This window comes from Melanotaenia boesemani, chromosome 1, assembly GCF_017639745.1.
Source record: "Melanotaenia boesemani isolate fMelBoe1 chromosome 1, fMelBoe1.pri, whole genome shotgun sequence".
NCBI lineage: Eukaryota > Metazoa > Chordata > Actinopteri > Atheriniformes > Melanotaeniidae > Melanotaenia > Melanotaenia boesemani.
Window position 1 is genome coordinate 24,341,280 of NC_055682.1, and position 15,941 is coordinate 24,357,220.

Below are 15,941 nucleotides of genomic sequence, written 5' to 3' on the forward strand. Positions count from 1 at the left end.
GAAGTGCACAATGAAAAGGAGATTGTTGGTGGACAAGACAAAGCGAAAATGATTTTGGATGGTTGTTGTGTGCTGCACTTTATGACTCTTCTCTCCCACTTTAGTCAGTCCTTACCCGGGAGGCTCATTATTATCAGAGGAGTGGGGGTTGATCTACAAAGACACTCATATGAGAGCCGTCTGAAGGTATTACTGTGTCCTCACTCCTCCAGTGTGAATGATTAGGACTCCAGCATAAACAGGAGGGGCAGTCTGTTAAACATGGCCATGAGGCAGCTAGTCCATGTACCCCCGTCTTCTTAAGGCAAACACACTTTTGCTTAGTTTACATTGCTGTGCACCACTAATAGTCATCCACCTTCACTCACACAGAGTCCAACACACAGATGCACCATGACACATGACAAAACTCATATACTGTCGGGAGGAAGTGCATTAAACAACTTACTGTTTTAGACCTCCCAATTATTCAAATATATGAAACAAGACTGACCCTGCACGCTTATGAGATGCAATGAAGCAGCTATTATCTTATGAAGACCAAAAATAACTAGTGTCACTACAGGCAACACCTTCACTCTGTATGATCCTCAGACCTAACGCATTTTGTCAGATGGAAAAAGAATGACTTTATCTGAAAATAAATTTTATTTTTCTTGGATGACACTATAAAAGTGTCATCTTTGGTCTCCCATTTCTGAAAGTTGTATTAAATAATCATAGCTATTGTTACGCCTCTCTTTTGCAAAAGCATCTAAACATGGAAATGTCAAGAAATTCAAATAAGGGTAAAAAACATCAAACCTGACTTAAATATATTTTAAATAGTATAGCTTTTCAGGGCTTTTTGGCTTCTGGCCTGGGTTTATATTTAAAGACAGTCCTACTTTAGAACAGAATAGCACAGCCCACACATACATACATTGCCCTGTCCCTTGTCCCTAATGAGCTTTATCGTATTGGTCCCGCTTGACTTGTCTTGCTAACTGGCACACATATATCCATATGTTCCACATGAGCAAGCAGAGGGGACAGGCTGGGTGGCAGAGCAGCTTTCTCAGTTACAGCCGAGAGTTTTACTGCAACAGCCAGCAGCAACAGCAAGTCAGCTTAACTCTCTCTCTGCAGTGTGTGTAAACTGAAATTAGTCTTGAGAAGTGTTCACAGCATGCACTTGTTCCTTATGTTCAATGACTCAAAAGCAAGAGGAAACTGCTGTTTGAAAGGCCCATATTAGTTGTCTGAGGCATGCCCATGTGAAACTGCAAGTGCATATACATATTAGGATCACACACATAAATCAAAATAGTGGACAATAAGGATACTTGAAAGATTGAAAGTGTGTTTAAAAGGTTACAAGCTGCAGGCTGGAATCCAGTCACTGAAAACTAGTATTTGTGCCATGCACAGGAAAACTAAGACAAAAAGGAACCACACAACCAGAGGAATGTTTTAGCTGGTTTCTGAAATAACATAGATAATATGATAATCCTGGTAGTTTTGCACTTTGTAAACAATGATAGTTTGAATTCAGAAGTTATGATACATTGAAAGCAATGCTGTTGATGTACACAGTTTACAGTTTACTTTTCATACTACCATTCAATAACTCATATGCCACTTCTTAATACACATATATGCACTCAGGGCATGTGTATCAGTATCTTACACAAGGATACTTTGACACGCCAAGTAGCTGAAGAATGAGACCTCAAATTTCCAGTTTGAGGATGAACACTTTACCCACTGAGCCACAACTGCCTAACTATAGCCATTACTGATGATGATGACCTTTGCAAGTCCTGTGGAGTCATCAGTGTTCATTAATGATAACCCATAAAATATAGTCTGATTCTGATGCATATAAGTTACAATTCTAGACAATCAAAGGAAAAACTGGAAAGAAAAATCAATTCATTACACATGCAAATCTTTGGACTTTGGAAGGAAACTTGATATTTTTTATTTTTTCATTTTTGACAGTTTGTGCAGTTTGACATACATATTTAGGCTGTATGCAACAGAAAAAGGGGTTTTAGCTGACAATGTTTTAATTAAAATGACAAAATCCTGCAACTTGGTGTTTGTTCTTTTGCTGTGTTGTTCGGTGCATTGCTCAAACAGAATATGTGGAAATTAAATGAGTTAATCAGTTTGCAAAACATAAATTGTGCAGTGTGGCTGAAAAAATTCAGTACATGTTAATACAGAGAATGGAGTGATGTAACAGAAAGCAAGGAATTTAGCTCTTGTGTATTCAAGTCAGTGTTGACAGAGAGCAAAAAACTTTGTAAATTGTAAACTGGTAAAGCTGAAATGTAACATCGCTGAAGTCAAAATGTTAACTTGTAGCAAAGTGTTAGTGTAACTTTACCAATAAATACAATTAAAACTAAAAATGTAGAAAAGAAAAGTTGTTCACAGGCTAGTCTAAAACCAAATGCGTGCAAAAAACATGCCACTTAACATCACTTACTTATGAAAGCTCTTAATTAAAAACAAAACATTACATTACTAATCAGGCTAGGAAGATTGTAAACAAAGAAAATTTGTGTTTTCACTAAGAATATAAAAAAAAACATGATCTTATTAAACACAGTTTTCCTCTCAATCTTTAAGTTTCAAAGAAATTTGATAAATAAATAAATTCATAATAAATGTTCTGAGCTGCGGTTTCACATTACTACTGTTATCACAAACTGCTCCCAAATCTGACAAGACTGTTTTTTTCTCCAAGACTCTCTATACAAATCTCTGAGGCAGTGAAGACTGCTGTGGCAAGGCTGGAAGGCACCAATTGATGGAGAGGAAGTCCACTGGGCCTGGCTCTGCTCCTGAATATCAGAAACAAAAGCCATCAATATGAAGTATTAAGCAGACCCCTGGAGGTAGTGGTAGGACTGAACCTCATATGTCCTTTTATTTATAGTGTTTGAAATACCACATGCTGAAGTCTGTCCCACTATTCCATGAAAAAGATGGAGTGGTGGCAGCGATGGTAGGACAATGTTTGCAATTTTGTCTTTGAAGACAAACATGTTCAACAACCCTCCTAATACACACGCACACACACACACACACACACACACGCGCACACACACAGAGAGATATCTGAAGAGCTCAAAGCTCGTCATGGTTCCTGGTGAGGTCCTCTCCGTAGTTGGTGGCCTGACTTCCAACAAACATGTTCCAATTCTCGAGAATCTCCTCTTTAGTCAGCATCTGATCCTGAAAAACACGTCAAGAGAATGGCAACATAAGTAAGTCTAATATTGAGACATTTTAAAACATATGAAAGATGGTGACAAATAGTAAAAGTAATCAAATAATAATAACCATCTGAATTATTTTCTATAATATTATGTGCAGTGTAAAAATAATGATAACAATAGTAATAATAATAAAAAGTAGAAGAAGAAGAAGTAGAAGTAGAAAAAGAAGAAGAATGAGAAGAAGAAGAAATTGGAGGGGGTGTTGGAGCATGTGGGCAATGACAGTGAGACCTGGAGGGGCATGATTGGGAGGAATGGCTCCCCTGTCCGAGTGGTGTTTTGTTGTTGGACTTCTGTGCTCGTCATGGATTGTCTATAACGAACACCTTGTTCAGGGATAAGAGTGTCCACATGTGCATTTGGCACCAGGACACTCTAGGCCACAGTTCGATGGTCGATTTTGTAGTCATATCGTCAGACTTGCGGCCGCATGTTTTGGACACTCAGTGAAGAGATGGGCGGAGCTGTAAACTGATCACCGCCTGGAGGTGGGTTGGCTCAGATGGTGTGGGTGGACGCCGGTCAGGCCTGGCCGACCCAAGCGTTTGTGAGGGTCTGCTGGGAATGTCTGGCGAAGTCCCCTGTCAGAAAGAGCTTCAACTCCTATCTCTGGCAGAGCTTCAACCATGCACCGGGTGAGGCGGGGGACATTGAATCCAAGTGGGCTGTGTTACGTACCTCTATTGTTGAGGCAGAGAGCTGCAGCTGTGGCAGCAAGGTTGTTGGTGCAGTTCCCCTGGACTGGCAGACTGGGGTGGTGGTCCCCCTCTTCAAAAAGGGGGACCAGAGGGTGTGCTCCAATTACAGGGGGATCACACTCCTCAGCCTCCCCGGTAAGGTCTATTCAGGGGTGCTGGAGAGAAGGGTCCGTTGGATAGTCGAACCTCGGATCGAGGAGGAGCAGTGTGGTTTTTGTCCCGGTCGTGGAACAGTGGACCAGCTCTACACTCTTATCAGGATCTTGGAGGGGGCATGGGAGTTCACTAAACTAGTCTACATGTGCTTTGTGGACTTGGAGAAGGAGTTGGACCGTGTCCCCCAGGGACTCCTGTGGGGGGTACTCCGGGAGTATGGAGTGCCGGACCCCATTGTACGAGATGTCTGGTCCCTGTACGACCGGTGTCAGAGCTTGGTCTGCATTGCCGGCAGTAAATCAGAATCGTTTCCGGTGAGAGTTGGACTCTGCCAAGGCTGCCCTTTGCCACTGATTCTGTTTATAACTTTTATGGGCAGAATTTCTAGGCGCAATCGAGGTGTTGAGGGGACCCGGTTTGGTGGCCTCAGGATTGGGTCTCTGCTCTTTGCGGATGATGTGGTTCTGTTGGCTTCATCGGGCCATGATCTTCAGCTCTCACTGGAGCGATTCGCAGCCGAGTGTGAAGCGGCTGGGATGAGAATCAGCACCTCCAAGTCCGAGACCATGGTGCTCTGCCGGAAAAGGGTGGAGTGCTTTCTCCGGATCCGCAATGAGGTCCTGCCCCAAGTGGAGGAGTTCACATATCTCTGGGTCTTGTTCACAAGTGAGAGAAGGACGGAGCAGGAGATCGACAGGTGGATCGGTGCGGCATTTGCGGTGATGTGGACTCTGAATCGGTCTGCCGTGGCGAAGAGGGAACTGAACCAAAAGGCAAAGCTCTCGATTTACCAGTCGATCTACGTACTTACCCTCACCTATGGTCACGAGCTGTGGGTAGTGACCGAAAGAACAAGATCACGAATACAAGCGGCCGAAATGGGTTTTCTCCGCAGGGTGGCCAGGCTCTCCCTTAGGGATAGGGTGAGAAGCACGGTGATCTGGGAGGGGTCCAGACTTCGGATAAATGGCAGACAATGGATGGATAATATGAAATTAGATTCATATAGCCCTTTTCAAAGCACCCAAAGCACTTTACACTGAATCCATTATTCATTTGCTCCACATTCGTCCTTGGTGGAGGTAAGCTACATGTGTAGCCACAGCTATCCTGGATCACACTGACAGAAATGTGGCAGCCATTACACACCAATGGGCTCTCCTGACCCTGCCAAACATTCATACACCTGCAATAGTGACACTGGGGAAAGGAGGGATGAAGTGTCTTACACAAGGACACAACAACAGATTGACGTGGGGAGCGGTATTCAGCCCTCCAGTCTTCCGGTCATTGGACAACCTGCTCTACCACCTGAGCCACTGCTGGTCCAAAGCATGTTACTGAAGCTGAAACAGCGTACCTTGTCCTGGTCGGACTCATACACCAGATGCCTGGCCTCAGCCTGGGCATGGTCATAGTCTTGTGGCATAATCCAGTGACGGATTTCATCCTGGTCCATCTTTCCATCTTTGTTCAAGTCTCGGAAGTCTGAGAATTGTTCCCTCTCAGTTTTCACCCAGTCCGGTTCAGGACCCCCATCCTCATGCGCAAACATGTCGGCTGCAACAAAAAAAGCATTCAAATGAAAACTTGTACATTTTCACAGTTTCATTATGCTTGTGATGAAATCCGAAGAAAACAGACAACTGAACGCAGTGTGGGATGGTTTATAAAAATGGTCTATGTGTGTAGGTAGAATGTATAACTTTTAGCTACTAAAGTGTAAAAAATGGTACTCCTCAAGGCTCAATCCTGGGATCAACACTATTCACATTACCCTTTTATGCTGATGAAACTAATGTATTGCTCTGTGTTTACATCTAAACTGTCCCTGCTAGTTATGACTTTAATATTGTCCAGAGCACTTGTATGATTTAAAACTTAAAACTCATGATGTTCTCCAATGCTAAACTAAAGCCTCTGTATCTTCTCTTGACAAACAATTAAGAAATCGAAGTAATGATTCTTTCTCCTTTGATACTTGCTTTCAACAGCTGGTGCAGAAGCTGAGATGTTATTTGATTTTTTCCTTCATACAGATTACCATGGATAACTAGGGTATAATATATCATGGGACATTGCACACTGAGAGTGGAAGGTCTGCTTTAACCTCCCCAAGACTCAAAACATAATTTATAACACTGTTTTTGGTCTTCTCCAAACCCATCTTCAGACCTACATGCTTAAAAGAGAATGGTGCACTACTGTCTTTGTTCCAAGATATAATTCTTTATATCTATCCTGAATTGACATTTTTATATACTGCTTTTTTTCTGTTTGGGAGAAGCTGTAAAAATCACCTGAATCCAAAGGAGCCAATCCCACTACAAGAAGTCAAGCTAATTTAAAACATACCGGGGGAAGATATTTTTGCCTATAAATGTTTTGATTGATCATTCTTTCCTGACTAGACCTAAAATAACTGATTAAAATTTAGAGGTCTTTGTTTTTATAAGCTTTTGATGATTAAAACCATATTTTATAAATTCTTTACATGTATACATATAGACATACTTTACATAATACATCAACATGTACATATTTTTGTTATAAATGGATAAAATCTCCATTTCCAAGCCTAAAACCTTTGTAATCTGCAACTCTTCCCCTTGGTGTTGTTTCCTTACTGTTTTTTCTGTTTAATTTCTTGAAACAGTGAGTTGCTAGGCAAGGACATGCCTTCTGTGGCACTGTTGTCTTCTTCATTACTTGTTTACTTAAATTAATTTGATTTAATTTCTTTTCATTCTTGAACTCACCAATGTACTCGTCCTCATCCACATATCCATCGTCATTCTTGTCAATGTCCTCCAGCGTTTCCTGTATTCACAACAAGTTAATGAAATCATTAAAAAACAGTTGTAAGGATCAAGTGCAGTATAACTTCCTTTGTGAGTAATGAAAGAGAAACATGTTGCCTCAAGCTGTGCAAGTGAATGAATGTGTGAGGGTCAGCTTACAGCCGAGCTGGCAGACTGACACAACAATTCCAGGGTTACCGATAAGAGCTTAGCTTTCTGGGTTATGACATGATTCACACTTTTTACCAAACAATTGGTAAAATACTCATTTTTAAATTATATGAGACAGTTTTGCATCCTGGATTTGATTTGGTTTGAAGTGCAAGGTTGCCATTAAGAATTAGACACAAACTTGATTGTGATTTGGGATAGCTCATGCTCATTACTGTAATCATCTTTTTCTCCAGGTGAAGTACTCATTCTCAACCTTACTGATTTTTTTTAATGGATATAACACTTCTGCAGCTTAATAACTCACCAATAATTAACCAAGGAAACCCATCCATCCATTTTCTGCGTCCATTTCGTTTGTTGATCAACTTATTAATGGACTAATAATTTCAGTTTCTAACCAACTTAAACGTATTGCTGTGTGGAACAAATAACTGACTAATGCATAGCAAAGACAACAAGTGACAACTGAGACAATGTTTAAAATTCTAAATCCTACAATCTCACTGTACAGTTTACATGAATAAAAAATAAATTAATTAATTAAAAAAAATCCCTTTTTCTGCTTTGCTTACTGGTCCAGAAGTAAACATTTAGCATCACTACCTATTTATCACAGGGTACCAAACTTGTAGTATAAGGCTGAGAGCATGATGGCGTCCACTGTTCAGCGTCAAAACATGCTCCTACTTTTCATAGGGATATATATACTTATTAATAACTATGCATAATATGTTTAGAAGTGTCATAAAACAAACACTTCCCCATGGCTGCAGAACTTGACAGGGGCTACTGTGGTTTCTTTCAGGAGGACACTGCATCACACCAGAAAAACTACTGAGGAACAGCCGAGTAATATCCAGGAGGGCTACAGCCTCATAAGTCTTTAGCTTCTAATACAACTCAGTAAACCTTGAGATGCACAAAACAAACCTGATCCACAGAAGCCCAACCCTGTAACCAAAAGGATCTTTAGCCAATAACAATGCTGCTAGACAACACAGGACTCCCTCAAAGGTCCATCAGTCATGCCTCGATGGGTCTGAGCTTTGATAGCACAAGGAACACTACACCATAGATCATGGATCACCAACTCTGAATCTCTTGGGCGAGGGTCCTGTAGATTTTAGATGTTTCCTTGCTGCAGCACACCTGACTTAAATTAAGGATTATTAAGAGCCTTGTGCAGAACTTGGCAAAGAACAATGTCATGATTGAATGAGGTGTGTTACAGTAGGTAAACCTGCAGGACAGTGACCTAAGACGTCTGGAGTTAGTGATCCCTGCAACAAATGATCAGTATATGCAATGAATGCAAATTTAAGTAAAATATAAATTTACTAAAATGAAAAGTGATCAACAGCATAGACACACTTAACTACTTCACATTAACGAAGCTATGTTTTTTTTGGGTCAAAGAACCAACGAGACAGTTCTAATTTACAGCCTTGAGTGCTAAATACATTTTATTAAGGCTCAGCACCACATGTGCATTAAAGCATCTGACTAATATTAAAGTAACTGTATATTAAATTAAAATATATTAAAACAAAATGAATGAAAAATAATTATCAATTACCATAAAAAACAGTTGTGCAAAAAAAAAAGATCATCAAGAAAAGATCAGTTTAACTCAAAATTAGATAATTGATTTTTTTTTTTTTTTGAAAATCCCCATATATAGCCCAGCCCCTTTCTATACATATATACATATACCTATAACTTCAAATCCCTCACTGAGGAAAAAAAAAAAAATAATAAAATTATATATATATACACACACACACATATATATATATATATATATATATATGTGTGTGTGTGTGTGTGTCTGTGAGATTTGATGCATCTATTGTGTTAGCTTAAGACACAATCAGTGAAGACACCACCACTAGCTGAGCTGTTCTTTGGTAACATTCGGTGACATCATAAAAATGAGAGATTAATAATTAACTTTGTCAAATGGGTGGTACAACTTTTATGAACACAGCAGCATAGTGCATCACTGCTAGCATATGCCATGCCAAAGTTCCACGAAGCCAAATTTATATTTAAAGATTGAATCCTAAATGGGACAGCCCGTTCATCCCACCGGACTTGTTCCAAAAAAATAAAGACACTCAATCATTTCGAGAATAGTTAAAATTTCAACAGGGATCTATTCAAATGTATCAAGATTATTTAAGTGGAACTATTAAACTCATCTGTTTCTGTATCTAAATAAGGTGTTATATTAGTGCAACTTCGGGGACATTACTCACTACAAGCCTAACTATATCTTTAATGCATCCTCTTTAAAATCTCAATAAGAAAACAGACTTTGCCCTTAATGCCTAATCATGCTTTATTACCAGGTGGTTGCAGAGGGCTTACCAGAACCACAGTATCTTTCATATGTTCAAATTCTTCAGGGTGGAGGAAGGCTGTGAACTCTTCTCTGTCGGCTGCAAGGTCGTCGTTCAGATCAGCAGCTTTAAACCTCCTCTCATCTCGAGGAAGCATCTTCTTGAAGCTGAACTGGTCTGTAGAATCCTCAAACTCCTCTGGGTTGGCTGCAAAGGTGAATTCAAATCAGGTTACTGTCAGGCTTAAACAAAGAAGAAGGAAAAAAAAAGAAAAGACAGTGCACAACATGAGATCCATACCCAGATAGTATCCATAAGTGGCCTGCTTGTACTCATCCCATGAGATCTTGTTGTCTTTGTTCAGATCATAATCTGTCCATACTTTTGCTACATTCTCATAGACGTAACGCTTCTGGACTCGTTTTATCCAAGCTTTGAGTTCAGCTGTGGTAATGTAGCCATCTGCATTGCTGTCTATTCGGTCCACAATTTTACTGGAAGGCAAAAAAAGAAAAAGATAAACATATTAGATATAAACACAATATTCTATTTAATATAGAACTGGAAATGGGCTGTTTCAACTCTGACCACAAAGAAACTCAAAATAAAACCATGTGTGTTCTGGTACTTTTACTGCAATGAAAGTGGCTTTAGTGAGAGTACTCTAGTAGGAGGAGCTGGCAAACCCAGTTTAGCAAAAACTGTAGTGCAACTGAAGTGTATTCTTAGACTTGGGCTGCCACGTTGTGATGTTACAGGGATCCTCCCACTCTCAACACCACAGGAAGATTTCTTAAACGTGTGCCACAAGGTGCCAACTTGTCACCAAAGCAGTAGAGCAAAGAAGAAGAAGAAGAAGAAGAAGAAGAAAAAAAAGACACACAACCCAGTAAAAGACGTGGACCACTTACAGAACCACGTGGCACATCGGGTGTCACTGCAAATTGTGACAGACTTATACAACTTTTAACATTTTTAACGACCATTTATCATTATGCAAAGCAATTAACCCTGCAGGAGTCTGTCTAATGCAGTTTAATGTACCCTCACAGATTTGCTGGCATGCACATCTCTCTCAGGCACATGTGCTCATGTTATTACATTTTAATGTCCTCAGCCTGGACAGAAACACGCACTCCAGCAGGAGAGTAAGTGATTTACAAACACAAAAGCTCAACACAGCCCGCGGCAACAACAATATCAGTGGCTGTATTTACAGATATCACTTGTCAGACCAGAGGAGGTGTGTTATTCTTACCTAAGCTTGTCCTTGCTTTCCTCAGGGGTGAGCTGGTCAAACGTTTTAGCCTCCTCTTTGCCCAGAAAGGCCTCGTGGTCGTACTGGAAGCTCTTATTGTCTTCGTGGGCTTGCCTGCTCAGTTCTGGGTCATGAAGAACCCTCTCCTTTCTTAACGTGGGTTTAGCATTGGCTACTGCGGCGCACAGAACCACAGCACACACCAAGGTGAATCCGGCCAACATCTCTGGGCTAGGGATGACTCCTGAGGCCAAACAGCAGTTCCTGAACAGGCCTGTTACACTACAATGCACAACAGATAAGCGGCTGTGTAGCCACTTTAATTACTTAACCCGCTACACACCGACAACTCTCTTTCTGTTTGACAGCAGTGTCCAGTAACCAAACCTTTAAAGAGCACCTGTTCTTACCGACAGGTCCACCGAAGAACCTCAAACCCTCACATTCACAGTTTGAAGCAATCCTGTCCCTCTTTCCTGAGGGAAGGGATGCGACCGAGCCGGGATTTCCTGTCGCCTTACGTACAGCCAATCACAGGGTCCGTTTCATGGTGGGCGCAGCCTCGTCCAATGACTGAATTTGTACAATTTGTCTGCAGGATGTTCATTACAGGAGAGTGGATCAGGCGCCACGTTGCAAGCTGATGACTTATAAAAGGATTACAGTGAAGAGAGAGACAGTAATATGATTTGATTGGGAATTTTTCAAAATCACTGTCTTAACTACATGCGCTCGTCTGTGATACGTGATATCAAGATACGTAAATCAAAGCAGCCTGTAATAAATAGGCCATATAAGATCCATGCACCCTTTCCCACTAATCCCCAAATTCTGTGGAACACTGTGTTCAAACTTGGACCCCAAATAAGGACACACTTAAACCCCACGTCTGTGCAGATGTCCAGTGCATCATATTTGAGGCTGGTATTTTGTAATGAACTACGAATTATTTTAGACAAAATTAAGTAATGCTGCATATGTGTGTAGTTGCCGTTTCCTTTCAATTGAGAAGCAGCATCCTACAGCTAGCACTTTGCACCAGAGAAATATAATGTTGGGTTGCTAACAAACAGCTGTTTTATTGATGCACATTCTAATTTATAACAAAGTTGGATTGTAGTTTTTTACATAAATTCTATGGCTACTTTCAATTTGCTTGCAGCAAAACTTTATTTGAAAAAAAAAAAAAGATTTGACTGTGCAGGAGCAACACAAATCTGGAAATATGTTGGGTGTGAGGAATAAAGACTTAAAGAGATTCAACAGTATGTGTCAGTGCAGTTCAAAGAAATATGAGGATTTCATTATGTATGAGACTCAGCTTAATTTATTAATATTTTTTTTAAATCCACATACATTTCTTCACACAGTTGGGAAAAGTCAAAAACTAATATTGAATGGCTGTGATCTACAGGTCCTCAGGGATCACTGCAATGAAAGCAAGCAGAACTCAGTAATAAAAAACTCAGCGTAATCTCTGAAATATTTCTGAGGAATTATTGTTGACAACAATTTTTCACAGCATGCACAAGTGCAAAGTTAAACTTGGTCATAGATATAGAAAATACAAAGATAAACAAGATACACAAAATACTGCAGGTCCAAATGCAGACCACAGCATGAGAAGTGGTTGAGGTAAATCATGCTGTTGAACAAGTTGTTCTAATCATATTTCCTAGATATCATTGAATATTAGTTGTACCACAAGATGTAATATAGGTTTTAGTAATCATAGTTTAACTTGTAATATTTTCTACCGTAGTTGTCACAGATCTCAATAGCAATAGTAGTAGAAGCTTTGGTAGTAACTGCTAATAGTAGTATCAAATAAAATGATACAAATACCTGTATTAGCATTTTGGTCTGTCATAATGATTTCAGTAGATTTTTTTGTCATATAAATAACAGCCTATTTAGTTGTCTCTCTTTAGTTTAATTCTGCGTGTTATGCCCTGCCTGGGGGTGACCAAGGCACAACATGAAAGGGACTAATCTTCCCCAGGTGTCAAACAGCCACAGAGATGCTAAGATTACACAATATCAAAGTTTATTTACAAGGCAAGGCAAGGCAAATTTATTTGTATAGCACATTTCATGTACAAGACAATTCAAAGTGCTTTACATAAAACATTTCAGCAGGGTGCAGAAAGCAATAATAATAATAATAAAAAAAAAAAAAAAAAAAATTTAAAAGATTAAAAGAAATGCAATTAATGAAATAAAACAGATAAAATGCAAGAAATAAAATTTCAGTGTGGGGAAAGACAATAAAATAATAAATTACATTAAAATGATTAAAAGCAAGATAAGTTAAAAAGTTTCCGTGCAGATTTCATGCATAGGCGCATGAGAAAAGAAATGTTTTTAACCTGGATTTAAAAATGTCTACATTTGGTGAAAGTTTAATCTCCACTGGCAGTTACAAGAAAAAAAGTGATCACAAGGTCTACATTGAGTTAGATAGCTTCAGGATGGCCTGGGGCTAACATCACAAACAAAACTAAACTCTAAGCAAGGAAATAAATAACCTATACCAAACAAAATACAAGAAAATATAAAAATTTTACTCCCTGGTCTAACCAAAAAGGGAATGAAAAAAAATTGGCAGCCCACTACTGAAAACTCCAAGTCACCAATAAATAAGGTACATCAAGCATCTTATAAAAAGAAAAGTTTGTAGTTTGTTAGGAGAAGAAGAGGAGTGACTCTTCTGCCATCATTTCAGGTCTTTACTTAAGTTTCGCTTCACAAACTACTCTGCTTGGAGCTGCTGACCAATTGCCCAATCACACCTGCACACTACAATTTGAATAAGTCAAGCAGTCTCAGACACAGCAGTCATAACACTGACAAGTCTCCGAATGAAGTGGCAATGGTCTCTAAAAAGATAAGTGACATCAGTCGCTGGTTTAACCTCCAAAAGTACATGAAGTATTGAGTATTGAGCAGTGTGTTTATGCAGGCAAGCATGGTTTTCCTTTCAAATAAGCTGCATGCTTTCATTGCAGAAATGTGCACTCTCAAGGATAGTTTAAAACTAGCCTATGCTGTCACCATATTCCATATGTGAGGGGCCGACCTGGTGAAGAAGGAACACAGGTGAGTTAAAAAAGAACAGGTTTAATTTGCCCACAAAAAATAATCAAACAAAATATCAGGGCCCTTAAAAGAGGTCAAATGAACAAAACTAAACAAAAGTAATAATGATAGCTTCAAAGTTATGTTCTTTGTAATGAATCAGTACCAGTTCTTTTTCCTTTTGCTGCATGCTTAGGTCTCAGTGCTGAACCGAGAGTACATGCGTGAGTGCGTCATGTCATCAAACCCTACTCACAGAGAGAAGAAATTGGATCAGCCCATCCAAGATGAGGAGTCTTGTTTCTCTGAATGCCAACCTGCACTGAATTTGGTCCTCGTTCTGTTTAGTTGATTGGTTTGCTGTTTTTGGTTCATTTGTGTAATATAAGAGTTTTGTTGAAATATTAAACAAAAGTAAGTTGTTTTGTATCAGAAGAAATGCACAAAAGGAGGCAATTATAAGGCGTCTCTTAAAAATGCTGAACACAAAAGGGTTTTCAAAACACAAACCATTAATTTGTGGGAAGTTAAGGGAAATTATGGGGCTACAAAATATGCTAAATTAAGAGCCGTTTGGGAGCTGAGGCAAAAGAGCCGGCTCTCTGAAAAGAGCTGAACATCCCATCACTGCAAAGAACCAAACTAACAAACAGGAAACAAAGGGGAACTTAAATACTGGCTGATCTGATCAGTCTAAACACGTGAGTGTTAACAAATACTAACAAATAAACTAAAAAATAAAGAAACAGAACCTAACAGTTAGCTTAGTAATTACTCAAAAGAATTAACAACAAGGACTAAGAAAGCAAATTACTCAAAATCAATAGGACATGTCTAAATATAATAATAACAATTATATAAGAATATAACTAATGATCTCCTTTGGGAGGGAGCTGTCTTGGAACAGGCCCATGGCACTGCCTGTCCTTTGGCTTTAGCAAAGTTCTTGTGCTCACTCCTGTCCCCCAGCTTTCACAAGGCTCCCTCAAGCACAAGAGAAAACAAGTAGAAGTTAAACAAATGAGCAAACATTTAACAGCGTTGAAAATACAATAGTGCCTAAATGAATGCGCTAACAAAAAAGGACAAAAGTATTTCCACTAAGTTTAAACCAATTATGTAAACAAAAAGTGTTAAGTGATAAAGTAACATAACTAAAATGTGGTGTGTATGCGGGTTACTTCTTTTATCTGTGTGGTCATCACACAATACCATAATATTTTATTTCTAAAGCACTTTAAAAACAACATGTCAGCTGGCCAAAGTACTCTACAATAAATGTAAAGTGTAAAAAAAGAAAGAAATAAAAAGCATAAAAAATCACAAACGATGAACAGGAATTAAAATGCAAACAAATTATTATAAAAGCAGCCTTAAATCACCACATAGGAGCTATAATTTTTTTTTAAAAAGAATACATACAAAGGGTGAAAGATTAAGAGACGAAAAGACAGCTCATACTTGCTTGAAAGCCAAGGAGTAAAATTGTGTTTTTAAACAAACTTTAAAAACAACAAGAAAAGGAACCTTTCTGACCTGCAATGAGAGCTCATTCCATATATTAGGTGCTAAAACTGAAAAGCATTTAAAAGCATCTGGTCAGCTGATCAAAGAGCATGAGATGACATGTAAGGATGAAGCTGCTCAGATAATAAAAGGGGGGCAAGACCATTAAGAGACTTAAAAACAAAAGAATCTTAAAGTGAATTTGTAGATTAACAGGAAGCCAACAAAGGGACGCTTAAACCGGAGTTATGTGCTCCCGTTTGCCAGTTAAAAATCATGCAGCAGGGTTTGGTACCAGCTGTTGGGGCAAAAGAGAAGCCAGACTAATTCTAATAAAAACAGAGTTACAATAATCCCGGTGTGAAATAATAAAATAACGGATTACTGTCTCTAGATGGCATCTAGACAGATTTTTGACAGCCGCATCAACTGAAAAAAGCAGAATTGACAAGCATTGGCTTGTGACTCGAGTTTTAGGCTGGGGTCCATTTTTACACCTAAATTTGTGTTGCTGTATGTTTCAGGAAGTGCCAGAGAGATCAAATCAAATGCAGGGGTACAGCTGGAGCCACTAGATTTAAAAAGCATAACCTCTGTCTATTTTTTTTTTTTTTTTTTAATGGAAGAAATTCATAGCCATTAATCCCCTGATGTCA

The 15,941-nt window shown here is 39.1% G+C and overlaps 1 protein-coding gene across 1 annotated transcript; it reads right to left on the reverse strand.

The window, feature by feature from the left end:
* Positions 1 to 1,948: 1,948 nt before the first annotated feature.
* On the reverse strand, positions 1,949 to 11,228 carry rcn1 (reticulocalbin 1, EF-hand calcium binding domain). Its single transcript, XM_041992546.1, has 7 exons — positions 11,112 to 11,228; positions 10,702 to 10,983; positions 9,744 to 9,937; positions 9,472 to 9,650; positions 6,886 to 6,946; positions 5,487 to 5,686; positions 1,949 to 3,228 (listed from the first exon to the last, which is right to left on the reverse strand). Exons 2-7 carry the CDS (start codon positions 10,923 to 10,925, stop codon positions 3,121 to 3,123), a joined length of 966 nt encoding a protein of 321 aa, XP_041848480.1. The 5' UTR covers positions 10,926 to 10,983; positions 11,112 to 11,228; the 3' UTR covers positions 1,949 to 3,120.
* Positions 11,229 to 15,941: the final 4,713 nt, after the last annotated feature.